The sequence below is a fragment of the Solanum verrucosum genome, unplaced genomic scaffold (assembly GCF_900185275.1).
Source record: "Solanum verrucosum unplaced genomic scaffold, falcon-dt-bn FXZP01000278.1, whole genome shotgun sequence".
Classification (NCBI taxonomy): Eukaryota; Viridiplantae; Streptophyta; class Magnoliopsida; order Solanales; family Solanaceae; genus Solanum; species Solanum verrucosum.
Window position 1 is genome coordinate 6,165,222 of NW_026020332.1, and position 21,283 is coordinate 6,186,504.

Genomic DNA, 21,283 nt, shown 5'->3' on the forward strand with positions numbered 1-21,283 from the left:
AACTTTAAGAACAACTAGTACTACAAATATAGAGTATATGAAAACAGTGGGTAGTGTAGTGTCCGTTACGATACTTGAAAAGTTAGTTAATAGCAAATGTGATTTACTAATGTTTAATTGGACATTTGGACTACAAAAGCCTAGCTAGTTGTAATGAAATTAGATGAATATTTTGATTATATATACTACACTTCTTTTTCTGATGCTTTGTTGTTGTGTGAAATTAAGATATGGAGAGAAGCATGGAGTTGCCTTCTCATCTCAACCAGGAAATTGTTGCCAATGCAGAAGATCCTGAAATTGAAGGATAGTTTTGTCATTTAATAAATTTATCCCATTGTGATTGGATTATTATATCACCTTTTTGGAGGGATAACTTATCCTGGTACTATTTATTAATCCCAGGAACAGTTATTCCAAACTTTCCAACCAAACATTGAATTAAGTGTCACTAAATATTTATCCCGAACTATTTGTGTTTATCCTTCACACCAAACGACCCCTAACTTCAAGTCTATCAAAATCCATTACTTTAGTCTTTGTCTATCCTACCTCACATCAGATAGTCACATTTTTTCTTAATTGCATCACTTTGTTCATGTAATAATAACTCTAGTATTATTTAATTGAATCCACGATAGCTTATTCAGTGGATTGTTCATGTACTAGTTATTTTTGTCTATCAAAATGTGTATACGCTCAATAAATTTATACCTTTTCAAATAGAAAAAACCAATCAAATCGACGGATATTTTTTGTTTGGTTTGATTTGATTTGATTTTAGAAATTTAAAAATCGATCAAATTGATTTGTTTTGATTTTAATCAATAACCAATCCAAACCAAACCATTAACACCCCTATGTATTGCATGATTCTAAAATGAATTACTATATTTATAAAAATATCATCCACAAGAATGTGGAGTATATTAAGATTAGATTATTTCAAGCGAGAGCATCCAAATTATCGTAATCAGATTGAGCTGGAACGTCCTTCTTATATATTTTATTGTGATCATTTACCACTCATTACATTCTATTAAAAATTGCTTGAAGGATCATAATGAAATGTGGAAAATACACAAAAGTTAATGTATGTAAATATATTTTTTGTCAAAAATATATTTTAAATAAGTACATTTGTTTAATTACATTTTGTATTTAGTTACTTAATTTGTAAGATGATTTTGCTAATATTAGAGCCTGTTTTGTGTTTAGCCAATAATTCGAAAGTGCTTTTGAGGAAAATCATTTTTTTAGCTTTCGAAAAGTAATTTTTGCAACTACTAGTTAAAAGAAAACTGTAGGTAAACACTTTACCCTCTCAATTTTAAAGTTTGTGAATTTAAATTATTGGTGTTCTAAATCAATAATTCATATATATTCAATGAATCTTTAAAACAAATATAAATTTGATTCAACGTTATTAAGTTTAATCAAATTCATAATCGATAATATAGCTTTGAACATGACTCCTCCCAACATAACAAGTATATTATTTTAGCTCGAACGATGTCTATGAAAATTATCCTTCTTTTCAATAAATGTGTTAAAAGTATATTTATACTAATTATTGTTGTAAAGGAATAAAACACGCAAAATATTCTAGATCCACACCTAAATATATAACCTCAACAAACTCACTAAACGTTTGACTCATTGGCCTTAAAAAATTATCAAATATATTATGGTGTGATGAGCAAATATAAATAAAAGGGATAAGGTACAAGTGCCCCCTAAATTATAGGCGAAATTTCAGAGACACACATCAATTAAATTAAGGATAAGGGTCTGAAAAATACCCCAATTTTGGTCGGATTTGCTGTTGCGATACTAAACTTTCATGAGGACCTATTACCTCCCTAAACTATTTAATACTGTATGTTAAACATATATATTTGCCCACGTGGACATAAAAAATAATGCAAAATTATAAATAGTAATGTGTCCACGTGGACACATATATATCTTTAAAATACACTATTAAATAGTTCAGGAGGTAAAAAATACGGTATTAAATAGTCTAGGGAGGTAATAGGTCTTTATGAAAGTTTAGTATCTCAACAACAAATCCAACCAAAGTTGGGATATTTTTCAGACTCTTATCCCATTAAATTATCTATTACTTCCTGAACTATGTTTTTAAAATTTTGTACACCTTTTAGCTTACGTGACACACTTCGTGACTCCATGTTATTGAGGCGCGTGAGAGATATTTGGAACCATGGATGAATACATTTGCTATTTTTAGAAAATATTGACAAAAGCAGCCGACAAAGAAATAATACAAACCAACATGAATGGTAATGAAATGGTTGAGATTTGTCCAATGAATTTTAATCAGAAATTTTAAATTTAACTTTTTAAAAATAAAAGAATTCTTGTTAGAAATGCCAGCTCTAAAAATTAACATTATAGTATACTATTTTAAATTTAATCATATCTTAATATAAATATCAAATATAAAATAAAATAATAATAATATGAGTTTGAACTAAGATTCGTCTATTAGGTAAATCTTGAATTTCTAAACTTTATAGTACCAAACTAACAACAAGTCAACAACTAAGTAACTTGAAATCAAAGTTAGATGAACATAATTTAGTTCGAAACATTAGAGCATGTGGCCTTTAAGAAAGTTCAAACTTAAGATCTCTAAAAATTAGAATAAGATCTCTAATTGATTAAATTATTTTATTTGTATCAACAAGTTTGGCAATGACAATAATTTTTTTTAAAAAAATTATACAATTGAGAATGAAGAGAAGAATAAAAGTTTTTAAAACATATATATATATATATATATATATATATATATATATATATATATATTCTTCCTGGACAAGTGTTAGCAAGATGTTCTTCACTTCCGCATGTAAAACAAGATAGTCTATTTTTATAGATTCTATTATTATTATGTTTTCTTACATGTCTATCTTTATTTAGGTAAGGCTTTTTTGCCGTAGATTTTCGTAGATAATATTTTTTCCTTGGTCTGTAGTCTTGGTTATTTTGATATTTTCTTCTATATTTCTTATTTGGTGTACCTTGATCATAGCTTTGTGTTGTATATATATTCTTACAAAAACCAGTCTCATTTTGCTTTAATTGTTTTTGTATTTGTATATTTGTACACTTTTTCTGTAATATTTCCATAACATGCTGTATTTTATGTCCGATAGACCAATTAACATTTGGATTTTGCATAACTCCTTCTCTTTTACTCCATCTTTCTTCTATTTCTCTTCCTAATGCTCCAGGGAGTTTATTAAAAAGCTTTTTTCCTAAGCTTTGATCAAACGCATTGCCGCTTATAGCGCATAAATAAAAATAATCCTTTAGAAAGTTTTTGATATGGCTCCAATTTGTAATGCTAAGTTGTTCTAGTTTTATTAATGCATTCTTTTGCAATACTACCAATCCACTATTAGGGTCTTCTCCTGTTATTAGGCTGTGTATTTTATTAGTGAAATTATATGGATTTGGTCCCATATTTACTAGTTCTTGGAATTCTTGAGGGTAGGTTACTTTGTATGCTTCCCACATTCCTTTGATTGATTCTCCTAAAAAGGTTTCCATGTATCTATACATAGTTTCTGCATCTGTCTCACTATAATGATGTATGTAATCTGCTACTACTATTCCTTTCCATACATCTATTACTGAGTTCCATAATTGAGGATCATGAGCTGCTATGTTTAGTATCTTACCTCTATCTCCTCCATCTTGAAGCTTGATAGGGGCTTCTATTGGCATTCTTATTCCTATTGGTCTAACCATTTCTGGTTCTGTTGCCGGGTCTTGCCTATATACCCGATGACGTGGTAAGTTTCCTATAGTATATTCTACTGGTGTTATGGGGGTTGTCTTTTGAAAAGGACTTGAATTAGAAGAAGCGGTTTCCATGAATTCTTTTAGACTGCGTGTTGTCTCATCATCACTTTCTTCTTGGGTGTTTTCTTTTTGTCTATACCCATAATTATCTATTCTGAATTTACATTCTTTAAAATGTGTTTCTACTATAGAGATATCTATTTTTCCCATTTTACAACCTTTACACTTAAACAAAGTTGTTTTATTTTCTTTATGTAATTCTTTAGCTTGTGCTATTGATAAGTCTACTTCGTAGTCTTCTTCATTTATATTTTGGATATTCATACCTTCCATATTAACGGTTGATTCATTATCTTCTAAGTCTTCCTCTATTTCTTTTTGATCCGTATATTTATAATCAGTGAATCTAATTGATGTCTCTCCTTTAGTATTAGTGTATGTGAGGTGGTCGTTTGGTCGTAATACTTCTTTTTTGCAGAAATTTTCTAAATTCCATTCTCTACCAGCATATTCTTCTGAATTTATTTTTAAAGGGTTCATTAACTTGATTCCTTTATTTCCCATTATACCTACTGCATCGTCTATCTTTATTTTAAACTTTGAACTGCTGTTGGTGGCTAATTTTCCTATAAAGCCAACACAAACTAAAAGATTATTTCCACAATTCATTTCTTCATACCCTTTGGTCTGTATGCCTATTTTTATGTACTTACCAAATTCTTTTGAATTTTTCATAAAATCTGGACTACAGTAAAATATTCCTCCATTGTTACTCATGTCTACTTCGGTTAAACCTATTATTGATCTTTTAGATTCTGACCATCTGCTATCATATAAAGTAATTAGTACTTTAGTACCTAAATTTTTTCTAGTTAATCCTTTAAGCCCTATCACCACCAATCCCATGTGCATGAGATTCATTCGTCTTTTCTGTATTTCTTGCATAGATTCTTTACTAATTAAATTTATACTTTCACTATCGTTTTCTGATACGCTTAACTGTTCTTCTCTATAATGTCTGTATAGATGTGCTGTTGATGAGAAAAAACCTGTATTATAGAGGACTTGTGGATTTAGCATTTTTAATTTATTTTGTTTGAAAATTTCTATGTCTCTATCTACATCTATTAATTCATCCAGCTGGTGACTACTACTAGGCTTAGATGAGTTATTCATAATTCGAGCTAACATATTATTTCCTAGTCGATCTTGAGAGAAACTGGCCCTTTGTCTTTCTTGGGAATTTCTATTCCTGTTTGAAAAAAGGTCCATGTTTTGTCTTTTCTTTTAGGTTTATCCTCTTGAGGAGTTAATTCTACTCTCTTGAGCTGTTCTATTAAGTCTTGTATATCGTTTTCTTGCTTACCTTTTTTAGTAGGGGTTTTATTTTCCAATAAAATATCTAATTTTTTATTTATTTCTTTTATTTGGTCTTCTAGGTTTTTATTTAATTCTAATAAAGCAAATATTATCAAATTGTTTTGTTTTACGCTTATAGAATCTGTTTTTCCTGGTGGAACGTAATCTGATAAACCTTCAGGGTTAGCTTGAAAATGTGCTATTTTTCTAAGGACTTCTTGGTAAAAGGGGTTGTTCATGAAAGGGTTAAGTCTTTAAGTTTACTTAGTTCTTTCTTAATTTCTTTTGTCTCTTTATAAAGGTTTTCTATCTGGCTATTTAGTATTTCTAAAGGATTGTTATCAGTTATCTTATTTACTACTATGTTTTGTACCTTTGAAATTATATCTAGTTGCTGATTTTTTAGAAAGTCAAAATTTTGTTCTATCTTTTCTAATGATTTGTTTTGTCTTTGTTGCAAGGTTTCTATGGTTTCTATTATCTTTAGAAATCTATCGTCTTTGGACTGACTATGTTCTGCTAAATTTATTATTAGATCTGTAACCGTATTTAAATGTTGATTCTCGCTATGTAAAATATGGTCTCCTTCTGCGAAATTACACTTAAGTAGTGATCCAAATTTTAGTCTTCGATACTTCTTTTCTGAAACTATTTTTAAATCTAAGTATTCTAATCTCTTAATACTTCCTATTATGCTAAATATAGAGTTCTGTTTTTGCAATCTTGTGTTTCTATTCTAATTTCTTTTATGTAGTGATAAACTCTTGCTCCTATAGTAGGTATTTGTAAATCTATTTGTCTTATTTCTTGATGTATAAAAGATATTTGATTTGGTGTTAATAAATCTGAAAATAACCTTAGTTGTTCTGTATATAGTCGTCTTTGTTCTAATAGAAAATCGTATATATCTATATAGTTCTGTCTTATTTTTAATAGATACCAATGATATTCCTGGTCAATTATGATCTGTTTTTCGTATGGCCTAAATTTTTTCTTATATAGTCTAGATGACATATACTTAAACTAGAATGAGTACTACGCTATTTAACCTAAGAGAAAATTTAAATTACTAATATGAGTAAGAATTTAGTAATTTTTTTTTTTTTTTTTTGTTTTTGTCTTCTTGTGTTGATGTTATTGCTACGTATTTCTCTAGGTATCCAGGTTGTGTAGTGTTACAGAATCAAAACTCATCCCTGAATCATTGTCGTCATTTGGATCATAATGTTGATTAAACTGGTCTGATAAATTATTTTCGTCACTGCTACTCTCGTGGTCAGAATTTGCTGGATCTGGCTTTGGATTTTCTCGTATGATTTTTTCTTGTACTTCTTTAGTCTTTTCTGTGAGAAATTTGTAAAGGGAACTTTTTATTATTTTTTCTATCCTTTTATTTTTTTTTCTTTTTTGGAGGAATCCTTTTGTCCTTTTACTTGTCTCTGCCATTGTATTGAAGCTTGCCGGCAGAATTCTTACACTTTTTGGTAAAGTGTCAACCATCAACGGATTTGATGAGTCTTTACCCGCTACCGTTTGAACGGGACTAGCTGTACCTTTAGCTGGTACAATAGCTTTTTCTACATTCGTTGGGGAATGTACACCCGTCTTATCCATTTTGTGGGGAGATGGAGAACTCTTATTTTGATCGGTATTTCCAAGTAAAAATCTTATCCTCTCTTGTAATGAGTGGATATGTTGTGTCATTTTCCCTTTTTCTGTTTCTAGTCTTTCGATTGTCTGATTTAGCCTTTTGAATCCTTCCGTCATTGAGGAACAATGATCGCAGAAAATGATTCTGTTTGTGTCTTTCTGAATATTGTATTGCAAAGACGGTCTTGAAATTTGTCTTAAAGCTGGACTGATGAAATAATTAGGCCCGAGAGTTCCTCTAGCATAGTCTAGTGCTTCATTCAAATCATTGAATCCCTTAAAGAGTGGGGTAGGGAAGTCTTTAATTGAATCTACTACTTCTATCCATGTCTGGAACACGCCCTGTAATTTTCCTTGGATTACTACATAAAATCTGAATTTTTTGTCTTCATTTTTGTCTGTAAAATAATGGCTTAATGAATTTACTACGGACACGAAATAACTGTTGTCTCGAGGAATCTTGTTGTATGCTATCCATAGGTTGTCTATTAAGCATCTTTGAGGTCTATCTATCTTCGTTTCTGGCTTCACCCTGAAACTTAGATTGGATGGAGGATAGAAAATTAAATTTTGTTTTCCAAAATATATTCTTTCCATGCTCGTTGTATTTTGTCTTGTTTGTGGTTGAAATGAAGTATTTCCTAAGAGAGTCTGCAACAAGTCTTTGTCTTTTTGCCCACTTGAATTTGAACTAGATGCTCCGTCTTTATCTGTACTCATGCTGAAAACAAACAGTTAGTTTTCATAAGTCTGCTTAGTTGATCTGCTAAAGAATTATCTTTCCCCTTTATATGCTCTAAAGATATATTGTATATTGATGTGGCGTCTAAAAAATTTAACCATCTTCTTTTACTACTATTTTTTCCTTCTATTTTTTGGTGAAATTTTACAATAGCCTCGCAATCCGTTCTTACCAGAATTTCTTGTTTATTAATAATGTATAACTTAAAACTATTTAATCCGTATATAACTGCCAAAATTTCTGCATCTATGCTACTCATATTTCCCTTTTCTTTGTATTTTCCGCTGTGATAAGCGCAAATTTTTTCGTCTTTTTTATCTCCATATTTATTGTTTTTTGTTTTCAAAACTGCTCCCCACCCTTCAAGACTTCCGTCTGATTCTACTATTGGGTAATCTGTTTCTAGTGGGAGGGCTAAATCTGGTATATCTTTAACCATTTGTTTGAGTTTTTGTACTAGTTTTATGTCTTCTACATTAAATGTCTTTTGTCCATGACTTCCTGTTTTAGAGTATAGGGGTCCTGCTACTTTCCCTAGATCTTTGATGAAACTCCGTGCATAATTTAGTATTCCTAGAAATTTTTGCAAGTCTTTAGTATTGTCTAATTTATCAGGCATATCTAGGACCTTTTTTGCTATATGGGGTTGTAGTTTTTATCTTTCCATTTCCAATTTCTACCCCTAGGAATTTTATAAGAGTCTTACATAATTCCATTTTCTTTTTGCTAATTATAATTCCATTGTCTACGAATAGTTTAAATACCGTTTGCAAATGTCCTAGATGTTCATTTGTATTATTACTAAAAACTAAAATATCGTCTACATAAACTAAAATAAAGTTTTTATAGTCTCTAAATATATTATCCATCTTTCTTTGAAAAATTGGAGGGGCTGTTTTTAAACCGAAGGGCATTACCAACCATTCGAAATGTCCTTCTGGGCAGGTAAAGGCTGTCCATTCTATGCTATCTTCATGCATTTTGACTTGCCAATATCCGGACTTACAGTCAAACTTACTAAAAAATTTTCTTCCTTGTATTCGATTTATTAGTTCTGATTTGTCTGGCAATTTATATCCATCCATTCTAGTATTGTCATTAAGTCTTTTATAGTTTATTACCATCCTAGCTTTTCCTCTTAGTATTTCATTGTGATTTCTTACCATAAATGAGCAGCCGTTTCCAGCTGTTGTTCCCCTCCCAAGGGCAGTGTTCATTTATTTTAGGGAAAAAAGTCTAAAATATATCCAAATTTTGACCGAAATTGCTGTAACAATCTCAAATTTTGGGCAAGACCTATTACCCTCATGCACTATTTAATAGTGTATTTTAAAGATATACAAGTGTCCACGTGGACACCTAGATATCTTTAAAATACACTATTAAATAGTTCAGAGGGGTAATAGATTCAGCCCAAAGTTTGGAATTATTACGCTAATTTCGGTCAAAGTTTGAATATATTTCAAACCTTTATTCCCTTTATTTTATCATCTCACTATATATATATATATATATATATATTAAATCAAAGAATATTCATTATTATTATTATAGGAGTAGTAATATAGTGTACTTATTATTTAATTTTTTATTGTTGCATTAAATATGGAAATATAGCATGCCTAATTTAGTGCAAGAGGTTGGGACAGGGCCCCAATGTTAAGTTTTGGAATAGGACAGTCGACTCTTCATTTTTACGTATTTCCTCCCTCTTAAATTATTTTTTATGTTTCAATGGTTAGAAGTTAATTTAATTTAATTTATAATGTTAAATTAAATTAAATTAATATTTTATATTAAAATTTAAATATTATATAAAAAATTATAAAATACAATTTTTCTTATGTCAATTTAATTAAGAAAATATAACATTAGTATATTGTTAAAATTTATGAATATAATTTAACTTTTTTTTTAAAAAAATATGACAACTTAATTGGACTAAAGAAGTACTATGACTTTTATGTACTATGACTTTTATGTACAAATAAAATTCCTCTGTTAAAAAAAAAAAAAAAAAAGACGACTTTCATGCACAGATAGGTCTCCCATCGAGATATTTGAAACAAATTTTTCTTTTTTTAAAAAGTAAATAATGCAAGTATGTATTCATTATCCACTTTTAATTGTTATGTTGCATTTTTTGAAAGTCAATTTAATTAATTTTTAAAATTAAATTAGATAACATTAATTCAATATTTTAAACAAAATATTCAGATATTAAAAAACTATATGAAAAGTACTATAAATTACAATTTTTTTGCATATCAATATGATGAAAAATACATCGTAAAATGTTAGTCAAAGTTCTTGTTGTTTGACTCAAAAAAAGAAAACCATGACAATTAAAAATAGACGGAGAGAGTATTAGTTAATACATCGAGAGAATTTATGCATATATTAGTTATTTCATCTTTTATTTTGCATAAAATAATATAGATTTTCTCATGACTTATACATGTTTTAATTATGTGGATTTATAATAGTAAATCAAACACAATATTAAGTATATACATGTACAATTTACCTCATAATTAATTATCAAACATAATATTACTTATACATGATTTAATACCCGCACAACTCACCTTCGTACTAACTACCAAATCACACCTAACTACTAATTGGTTAATTAAAATTATGATTTTGGCTTAAAGAAGACTCGTCAAGCTCTCCTGCAGCGTTGGGTTAGATCTAAGATTGGACACAAACAGACTATTTAAGCATGTCCCCGCCTTCTTAGCTCCCATAATACTCTTCCTCTTTTTGCAGATCCATTTCCCCTCCTCTCTCGTAAAACTACAGGTCCTCTTCCCTTCACTCCATTTCTTATTGATTTGCATGCGAGTAATGATAATTTGCTTCATTCATTTGTTGTTGATTCAGTTTCTCCTGAAGTTTTTCGTAGATCGATGATTGTGAATTTTGAGCCTTTTTTTTTAATTGTCGGTGTGCTTAGTTTCGATCTGTAATCTTCGGTTTACTGCGGAAATGCGTCGTTGATTGTTGTGATTTCTCTAGATCTAATGTTTGATTTGATAATTTATTGGTTGGTTTGTGATATGAATTGATCTGGCTAATTTCAGTGGAATTTTAGCTGAGAGCGAGAGGAGGACTCTGAATCTGACTGTTTCTGATTTAGATCCGTTTAAGTTCATGATTAGTAAATGTAATTGCTTGTGGAATTTTGTTGTTTCATGTGTCCAATTCATGAAATTCTCACATTTCGTTTTGTTGATTGGTGCATATTTGATCGAATGCTGAAGTTATGTGTAAACAGTACTATAGGTGAATGTGGCTTATCAAGTAGTAATAAAGTAAAATGTACAGCAGGGGAGAGGCGAATCACTCGATATTCAACTAAGTGCACCACTTAGGCTTCTTGTAGTAAGCGTGTTTTAGAAATATCTAGTTTCATGGAGAGATCACGGGTTCGCATGCCCCATAATATGGCCTATAAGTTCGCCCCTGTCGCAGGGCATAGGCAAGATGCGTTTTTGGTTAATTCCTTCTTTTGACTAAAACTTTACACTGTTGAAGTGCTAAAATACATGAAAGCCTACTCCTTTATGATGTTAATACATTTAGGGATTAAGAATGTAGATCTGGTGGTTGGTAGTTAGCTCATATTATGTATATGCTATCAGTTTTTGTTGTGGATATCACTGTAGGACTAGGACAAGCATTTGCTGAACAGGGTCAGTGAATGGCAATATATAAACACAATCAATGAATCTACCAAGTGTACCTCGATACCAAAGCTTGTCTGTATGACTCCTCTACATTCTTTCCGCACTATTTGGGTCCATTTTATTCCTCTATAAACGCATTCAAACTTTTGTCAAAAAATTTGTGCATATTGCTCCTTAGTCCTTACATTATGAGATGCCTTTATGTTGAGTAATACAGCCTCAAAAATGCATGGAGTCATGAACTTTTATATCTTGCAGTTTGGAACAAAGGAAAATGGTTAAGATTTGCTGTATAGGAGCTGGATATGTTGGGGGCCCCACCATGGCTGTCATAGCACTCAAATGCCCTTCTATTGAAGTGGTTGTTGTTGATATTTCTGTGCCTCGTATCACAGCCTGGAACAGTGATACACTCCCCATATATGAGCCAGGCCTCTATGACATAGTCAAGGAGTGCCGAGGCAGGAACCTCTTCTTCAGCACAGATGTGGAACAACATGTGCGGGAGGCTGATATCGTTTTTGTTTCTGTTAACACTCCTACCAAGACAAGGGGTCTCGGAGCAGGCAAGGCTGCAGATCTAACTTATTGGGAGAGTGCAGCCCGCATGATAGCAGATGTCTCAAAATCTGATAAGATAGTTGTTGAGAAATCAACTGTTCCTGTCAAAACTGCCGAGGCAATTGAAAAGATTTTGACCCACAACAGCAAGGGCATCAACTTCCAGATCCTCTCAAACCCTGAGTTTCTTGCGGAAGGGACCGCTATCGAAGACCTTTTTAAACCTGACAGGGTCCTAATCGGAGGTCGGGAAACTCCAGGTGGGCAGAAGGCTATCCAAGCATTGAAGGATGTTTATTCCCAATGGGTCCCTGAAGAGCGCATCCTCACCACCAATTTGTGGTCAGCTGAGCTCTCAAAATTGGCTGCCAATGCATTTTTGGCGCAAAGAATCTCTTCTGTGAATGCCATGTCAGCTCTTTGTGAGGCTACTGGAGCAAATGTCTCACAGGTGGCATATGCTGTTGGAAAGGACTCGAGGATCGGTCCCAAGTTCCTTAATTCTAGTGTTGGTTTTGGTGGCTCTTGCTTCCAGAAGGATATTCTGAATCTGGTTTACATTTGTGAGTGCAATGGTCTTCCAGAGGTAGCTGAATACTGGAAGCAGGTTATCAAGATCAATGACTATCAGAAGAATCGTTTTGTCAACCGCGTTGTTGCCTCCATGTTCAACACAGTATCAGGCAAGAAAGTCGCCATTCTAGGTTTTGCTTTCAAGAAGGATACTGGTGATACTCGAGAGACCCCTGCAATTGATGTTTGCAAGGGACTGCTGGGGGACAAGGCTAATTTGAGCATATATGACCCTCAAGTGAATGAGGACCAAATTCAGAGAGACCTCTCAATGAAAAAGTTTGATTGGGATCATCCTCTTCACCTTCAGCCAATGAGTCCAACAACCGTGAAACAAGTTAGCGTTGCTTGGGATGCCTATACAGCAACTAAGGATGCCCATGCTGTATGCATCCTTACAGAGTGGGATGAATTTAAGTCTCTCGATTATAAGAAGATATATGACAGCATGCAAAAACCTGCTTTTATTTTTGATGGTAGGAACGTTGTGGAGGCAGACAAGCTTAGAGAGATCGGGTTTATAGTCTACTCGATTGGTAAGCCTCTGGATGCTTGGCTCAAGGACATGCCAGCTATTGCTTAATTGCTTTACCTGGCTCGACGAGTGGCTTGTTCACAAATCAAAGATATTACTTATATGATGCAGTCAGCTGAGATTCTTACTTTTTTTTCTTTTTTCTTTTTACGACGTTTAGTTTTCTGTTTTGTTTTATCCCACTTAGGCTGAAGGACCATTCATGGTCACTACCAGACAGACTCTTAATGTTTAATGTTTCTTTTGTATTGATGATACCATCTTTGTCATTTACTTGTCTTTGTCAGAGGATTTTGTTTTTTCGATTAAAAAATCTTGCTACCAAACATTTTGGGACAAGTTATAATATATGATATCTCATGAGTAGTGAGAAAAGAAGAGAAATCTTAAATAATGTCCCGATAGAGAAATATGTGCTATGCATTTTTCTGAAAGAAAAAGAAGAAATTTGGATAACAAGTTTTAAATGAGGACGCTAACCCATTCTTACATAGCGCATATTGGTTTAGAACTCAACCAAACGTCTTTCACTCTCTATTCATTTTTACTTTTCACTGTTTGACTTAACATACCTCAATAAGAAAATAATTATTGATATAAGTATTTTACCACATTATTTCTACTAATTACTCCCTCTATTCCTATTTACTTGTCCATTTTTTATTTGACACACCTATTAAGAAAATAATATTTGACATAATGACTTTACTATTTTACCCATATTAATTGACAGAATTTCAAAATCAATTTACTCATTAAAGAAGTTCTAGCTTTTTCAAAAACAGTAACTCTCTAAATAAATTGAGCGTATAATAGGTAAAAAATAATGTCTTTTCTTGATTTGTCAAAAATGACAAGTAAAGAATCAAAATTGGACTAGTAAAAAGGAACAAAAAGAATAATGTTTAGTATTGAGTCTTGAAAAATGATATGGAGAATAATATTTAATGCTAAGGGTAAAACATGGAAAAAAAAATACATGTCTTTTCTTATTCTTAGTATATTAAAAGTGACAAAAAAAACTAAAACTCTATTTTAAGAATAAGTGACAAGTAAAAAGGAAGAATGAAGTATTATTTTTCAATTAGTTGAATAATAGATGCAATGACTCACTTTATAGGTGAGGTTTCTAATTTACCTTCAAAATATAGCTTAATTACACGTGAAAAAATAAATGGAAGGAGCATTTCGAGTCAAGTAATTGTTTATAAAAAACACAGAATCATAAGACCATATATAGAAGTAATGTCTGGCCAATATGTCAAGGTCAAGAAAGTTGGAGGGGCGGAGAGTATCTATCCTGGCTAGCTTGTAGGTCTATTATAACTCATGAACAATTAAATATCTACAAATTTGACTGACAAGACTTGTGAATAAAAGGGATTTTTTCTCAAAACAAAAAATATTTAGCTGGATAATAACAAAATGATAGGGGAGGAGAGAAGCGAGTGAGATCTGGGAGAGAGTCTATTTTTCGCTGATTTTGGAGAAAAAAAATACATATACAAACTGATTTGTATCAAAATGATACATACTAAGAGGAGAGAGGCGAGCGAAATCGAGAGAGTGAGGAGAGATGTGAGCGAGATAGAGGGAGGAGAGAGGCGAGCGAAATCGAGAGAGTGAGGAGAGATGTGAGCGAGATAGAGGGAGGAGAGAGGCGAGCGAGATCTAGGGAGGAGAGAGGATTGCATTTTGTATTTATTTTGCATTGTATTTTGTATTTGTTTTGTATCAATTGTATTCAAATTACAACAAATTGTATTTTGTATTGTTTTATGTATTTATTTTGTATCAATTATATTCGAAATACAACGAATACAACAATATTCATCTCTGTTTGATTGGATACAAATACATTTGACAGAGAGGATGAATGTATATTGTATTCGTATGAATAAAAATACAATTGATACAAAATACAATTTTTCTAATACAATTGAAATAAAATTCAAAACTCTCACCTATATTAGATTGAATATAATTGATACATAATAAGTTTGAATAAGTTTGAATGTATTTCTTCTTATTGACAAGAGAGAGTGGGGGCGATAAAGGAGAGGGCAGGAGAGAGGAGAGAGCAAGAAAGAAGGAGGAGAGGCAAGGGATAGAGGGGGGAGAGAGAACCAGAGAGAGAGGAGAGGGCAAGAGAGAAGGAGGAGAGGCAAGGGAGAGAGGGGAAGTGTTTGCTATAAAAACAACATATTTTATTTTTGTAATATCTTGAAATTATAGCTATTTTTCATAAATAAGTTGCTAATTTTGAATAGTTTGATAATTCTTCCTATTTAAAAAGATAAAAGAACCACAACTATATTAAAATTAAGACACACTTATCGTAATTCGTTAAACCCTAATTTTTCAGTCTTCTGCATGTGTAGTGTCTATATCATTTTTTGGATAAATTCCTTAAATAGAGACAAAATTATAACGATCGCCATAATTCGGGTGATTTGTACAAAAATAATATAATATGATACACATTTAAATTTATATCCTCATTATTCATGTTTTCGTAACAATACACTTTTAAGTTTAATGAGAAAAAACAAACAAAACCCTTAAAGTTAGCTCATAAACAAAGACAAAATTAAACGACGACTATTAAATGATCTTATTTTGGATATTTTTACAAAAATGATAAAATCTGATACGTATTTAAATATTATCCCCACTTTTTATATTTATGTAACAATGCACTTTTAGGTTTAGAGAAAAAAATCAAACAACCATTAAAGTCAGCTCATAAACCACGTTGTCATATTTAAATTTCCATTCATGGTAGAGGAATACACTTCAAAATAATAGCATGCACATCGTAATAAATCAATAGAATAACTCATAAACTCTATTAAATTATCATAGTTTTAAGTTCACACATAATATTTCCCTTTTATGATCCCGAAGGTATAATAGAAAGTTTTTTTTTCTTCAAAACAATAACACATAAATCATACAGTAATAAATAACAAGCAAATCTTGATAAATTGATAGAATAACTGATAAACTCTATTATAATATTATAATTTTAAGTTTTCGCTCATAATATCTCTCTTTTATGATCTCAAAAGTATATAAAAAAAAGAAAAATATTTCAAAACGATAACATATAAATCATAATAAATAACATACAAATCATGATAAATTGATAGAATAACTCATAAACTCCATTATATTACCATAATTTTAAGTTCTCACTCATAATATCTCTCTTTAATGATCTCAAAAGTTTTTTAAAAGTTAATTTAAAAAAATTACAAAATGATGACATATAAATCATATAATAAAAATAAAATCTCATTTTAATTTCTAACTCATAAAAGTTGAAACGTAATAATGAAAGAGTAAAATGCTCAAGTGCAATGTTAATAAAACAAAACAAAAAGAAAAAAAAAAAAAAACCTATTTTGGCAGTTTCCTATTTGTGTCAATAGCACAATGAATTTAACAACAAATACATAACTTCAGCCAAATTCTCTGTGAACTCCATTGATGAAGCTCTCTATTTCTCTCAACATCTACAGCTGAATTGAGCTCACAATTCAATGGAGTACAACTACAATTCATGGGCCGGAGTACCGCCAAACCCAGCCTTGTACCCTAACCCTTCACCACCGGTGATGACGAACTCCGATCAATCTGTGCCTCAAAACCCTAACCCTAGTTCATATGCATTTGGTTATGGTGGAGGACACGAATTCCAAGGAAAATGTTTGGTCTATCGTTATGGACAGATCGATGGTGCTACTAGCTCTGTGGAAGCAACGCAGGTGTATTATCAGGATCCGAATGTGGTGCGACTTTTGGGATCAAATGGCCCTTTCAGGACTGGTGAGGTCAGTTGTAAACACTTCTGTTGTTAATTATCTGTTGTCAATTGAGCATCCTTGAATATCAGCAATTTCGATATACATGTTCCATATAGGATATGTTAATTGGATTGATGTATTGTATTAGTTGTGATGAAGTGACATATGAATGTTTGAAATATAAATAGTTAAGCCCACGTCTGATTAGCTTGTTGGTGAGGCAATAGCTTACCAAGGCGATGATCAGTAGCAGGTCTAAGTCCGAGAGGATGATCAGTCACACTGGGACTGGGACTGAGACACGGACTAGAATATTCCCCATGGGGTTGGTCTAGGAGTCTGATGAGTTGATGTACAACCTCGGGAATCTAGGTTTGAGTTTTCAGCAAAGGTGACATTAGGTGGATTTTCTTGTATTCCTATGTCTTGATGGATAGAGTTATCCTGTAGATAGGGGTGGAGCTAGAGGGGTGGAAGGGGGTTCATTCGCTGTGGAAGTTACCTTGTATATACAAGGTCAATTATTATTTTCCTGTTATGTATACATAGGTCATTCGCTGCAGTGTAGCTCAAACCTTTCTTTTGTTGGGAGGGATATAATTTGAGTTTTTATCAGTTGCTAAATTCATATGAATAATATTGTTAAATGGATTGATACTAAACATTGTGGGGCGTCATGCAATGGAAAATTTGGAACATATAAATTGAAATAAAGAGGGAGTAATTTGGTGTCTTTCAAGTATTACCATCAGTATCCTTTGGCCTGTTTCATTCTAATTATGGAGGGATTATATGAATTTGGTGTCATTTAATAATAACATTTTTCAAACGATTGTGAAATTCGTTAATGTTTTCTTTTGTTTCATAGAGTATTCAAATTCATATCCCAAAGAAGGGATGAATGCCTACATAATGTAGCCAGATCCATAACTACTGCAGTGTCTCATTTCTCCCGCTTCCTTCTGATTCCTATAAACGAGTACGGATGGTAATATTATTGTGATGAAGAACCATCTACATTTTGTGAGTTGATTTTGGTGGAAATTCGAGAAGGTTTAAAGAAAAGAATTTGGATTTTAAGTAAGAAACAAGAAGGCTAAATACCTAGATAGCGCCTTAAACGTGGCACATTTTGTAATATAAACTCATGAAGTTACCAGTCAGACACTTTTAACTTGACATGAATAGGCCATATAAGCACCTCATGCTGACATGGAAAATCATGTGTTTTATACTCGTATCTAGGCGCGTGAGAAAGCCTAGATTATGTATTTTTGCTTTTTATGTTTAAATGTTTCCTTTATTGAAAATGATTCGCCCATCAAAGTTAAATTCGAGACCCATCGCTAAAGTCTAATTGACATTGAGCCTTCTCTCCTCAGTGTTCGTGGTTCTGTATCTTATTCTTATTCCTATTAGAAGCAATATCTTATCTGTAGTTGTTGATGGTACTTAATTGCTTATTTAAAAAAGAGAAGAAACTAAAGAAAAAGAGAGATGGGAGCAAGGGTTGAGGGGAAAGGGAGACAACGAAGCTGGGTCTGCAGAGAAGAAATGAGAGAGGGCTACAGGTGGAGGAGGGAGGAGTGGGGATTGAGGAAGAAAGGGAGAAATCAATGGGGGATAGCTGTAGGGTGCAGATGAAAAAGAACGAGCGGGCTAGTTGGGACGTAATCTTGTGGGGGAGGGGGGTTGTTTTTTAATTATTTTTTCCTATTTTTGACATGTGTCCTTTTTTCATTCGTTATTTGATACATCACCAACAAATGTTTTTCACGCACTTGGTTCTGATGAACTATGTGTTTAGAAGATACATTGTTATCAAGTGTCTAATTGGTCACTCTGTAAGCTTATAAGGCCAACATGCCAAGTTTAAGGGGGTTATCTAGGTAGCAAGCCAAACAAGAAAGAGAAAAAATAAGGGCAAGTGATACAAGGGCTACTTCAAAACTATCCATAATGTCTCAGTTTATATGACTTTTATCGAAAGTGAGTCATCAAATCATCCAAAAGTCTCGTCTAAGCTCTTATATTTGTTTCAGTTGCAACCAAATATTTAACATCTATCTTGGTGTTTCAAAACCATTTGTGTTACATGCAATAAACAAAGTGGTAAATTAAGGAATTTCTCTTACCGAGAAGGTAGTTCCAACTGTTAAATCCAACAATCTCTCTGTATGCAACTAAACAGCAACAACTGATAAGAAAAGGGGGAGGTGGGAAACAATAATAAAGGTTACTTTTCATGGAATCAGATTGTATTTATACATGTAGGGACTGAGGTTCAGTGACCATAAAGTCAAATCCTGTAGAAGTCTTTTATCTTGGATCAATTGACATTTTTAAGGTTGGTTTTCCTGATTTAGGTGGTCCATGATAGTGTTGATGCTTTGCTAGTTTGACTTATTTTTTACTTCTATTTATTTTGTAAGAAAGATGAGGATATGAAATGAGCTGAAGTGGGGATTCATATAGCCGACCCCAACTTGTTTGGGACTGAGACGTTGTTGTTGTACTGTTGATGATAGGTTGGTGTTCATGATTAGATGCTTAAAAATGTTGCTAAATTTATAACATTTGATGATAAGTTATGCACCCGTCATCATTTAAGGGCCAAAGATGGATCCCGTTAATAAAAGACCTACCTCCTCATGCTGTTTTTATTCTGCAATTATTGACCATGTGGTTGTGTTAGATGATAATCTTTCGTGGGATTGACATCTCACTTGAAGTTTGTTCATTTCCTGCAGTAAATATTTCTTACAAACATCTCACCCACATACTAAATCTGGCACTTCTATTTTCCTGCTTCGTCTTAACTCCTATCACATATTTATATTTTTAAATGGTTTCAGCATTCTATAATATCTATAACTTCTCTTCTATTTAAAAAGAATGTAAACCGAGTACTTTATCTACAGATAGCTGCAGTGTCCCTAAATGGTGCAGAGAATTTGACTCCTGCAAATGTAAATCCCAATTTTTTTTTCCAACCTCCGAGAAGTGGGTCTTGGGGAGGAGGCCAAAGGAAAATTAAGATACAGCCTGTATGGTGTCATGTTTGCAAAATTGAATTTACCAGCCAAACTGTTCTTGATCAACATATATTAGGCAAAAAACACAAAAAAAGTTTGGATAACTTAAAAGGAGGCAGTGTAATCACAGCTTCTACTTCTGCCCCTCTTGTTGCTTCTGCAGCGTCAGAGAACCCATTTGTTGGACTGCACGAGGAGCCTAACAAGGTGAATTCAGCAAATGGACGAGATTCAGTGAATAAGGCCGTTAAAGTGGTTGAGAATTTGGAGACAAAAAAACGTAAGGTTTTGGAAGGAGGAGCAGCCACAGACGACGTCCGTGTTTGTCTTCCTTGCAATGTGGTTTGCAACAGTGAGTCTGTTTTCAGAACTCATCTAATTGGCAAAAAGCACATTGCTAACATAACAAAGCAACAGAAGTCTGTCCCTGCTTCTGCATCTCTTGTTCCTTTGGAGGTGTCAGTTAGCACATTTATTGGACCACAAGAGAAGCCTGGCATAGTAAATTCTGGAGATGGGCAAGATCCAATGAAGAAGGCAGCTGAGCTGAGTGAGAAATTGGAGACCAAGACACAAAAGGTTTTGGAAGGAGGAGCAGCTGCAAACGACGTCCGTCAGTGTCTTGTATGCAAGGTGGTTTGCAACAGTGAGACTGTTTTCAGTCATCATGTCACTGGTAAAAAGCACATTGCTAACATGAAAAGGCAAGCATCTGGAGTAACCTCCGCCAGTTAGAATGGGAATTGCGATGGAGATTTAGAGGTGATGACGCTCGTTCTCATTTCATTTTCTCCGATTTCTTACAGTCAATATGAATAGTTTACTGTACATTACATTATATGCAACATGTTTGAAAGTAGTCGCATTTGCTTTTATCAAAGCAAGTGGACAATGATTTGGCAATTAGAGCTGATTAAAGCCAGAACATGAAGACCTAGTGTTTTTTTCAGCTATTGTTTATAAAGAAGTGTTTAAAGTTTTAGTATTTAACCTCTATATGCCCGGTTAGTCTTGATTTCTTTTTTATGACATGGAAAACTGTTAAAGAATGACAAAAGTCCCACATCGATGGTTAATGAGATGGGTAGACTCCTTATAAGACTTGGACAATCCTCCTCCCTTTGAGCTAGCTTTTGGGGTACGAGTTAGGCCTAAGACCTAATCTAACATGGTATCAGAGCAGGCCCCGTCTCACCCGATGTTGGGCCCCCCAAAATCAAAATTGCCCACGCACCAGATGCTAATCACTGGGCGTGAGGTGGGGTGTTAAAGAATGACAAAAAGTCCCACATCGGTGGTTAATGAGATAGGTAGACTCCTTATAAGGTTTGGACAATCCTCCTCCCTTTGAGCTAACTTTTGGGTGTGGGTTAGGTCTAAGACCTAATTTAACATGATATCAGAGCAGGGCCCGTCTTACCTGATGTTGGGGCCCCTAAAATAAAAAATTATCCACGCACCAGATGCTAAACACTGGGCGTGAGGTGGGGTGT

At 33.0% G+C, this 21,283-nt stretch overlaps 2 protein-coding genes across 2 annotated transcripts; both read left to right on the forward strand.

Moving 5' to 3' along the window:
• Positions 1 to 10,233: 10,233 nt before the first annotated feature.
• LOC125836167 (UDP-glucose 6-dehydrogenase 3) lies at positions 10,234 to 13,302 on the forward strand. Its single transcript, XM_049515270.1, has 2 exons — positions 10,234 to 10,390; positions 11,536 to 13,302. Exon 2 carries the CDS (start codon positions 11,552 to 11,554, stop codon positions 12,992 to 12,994), a length of 1,443 nt encoding a protein of 480 aa, XP_049371227.1. The 5' UTR covers positions 10,234 to 10,390; positions 11,536 to 11,551; the 3' UTR covers positions 12,995 to 13,302.
• A 3,048-nt stretch (positions 13,303 to 16,350) lies between these two features.
• LOC125836171 (uncharacterized) lies at positions 16,351 to 20,780 on the forward strand. Its single transcript, XM_049515274.1, has 2 exons — positions 16,351 to 16,782; positions 19,677 to 20,780. The coding sequence occupies exons 1-2, from the start codon at positions 16,492 to 16,494 to the stop codon at positions 20,523 to 20,525; spliced, it is 1,140 nt and encodes a 379-aa protein (XP_049371231.1). The 5' UTR covers positions 16,351 to 16,491; the 3' UTR covers positions 20,526 to 20,780.
• The last annotated feature ends 503 nt before the right edge of the window (positions 20,781 to 21,283 follow it).

Coding starts and splice junctions, on each gene's coding strand:
- LOC125836167 (XM_049515270.1), top strand. CDS start 11,552: ATGGTTAAGATTTGCTGTATAGGAGCTGGATATGTTGGGGGCCCCACC.
- LOC125836171 (XM_049515274.1), top strand. CDS start 16,492: ATGGAGTACAACTACAATTCATGGGCCGGAGTACCGCCAAACCCAGCC. Junction 16,783..19,676: donor GCCCTTTCAGGACTGGTGAG/GTCAGTTGTAAA, acceptor CTTTATCTACAG/ATAGCTGCAGTGTCCCTAAA.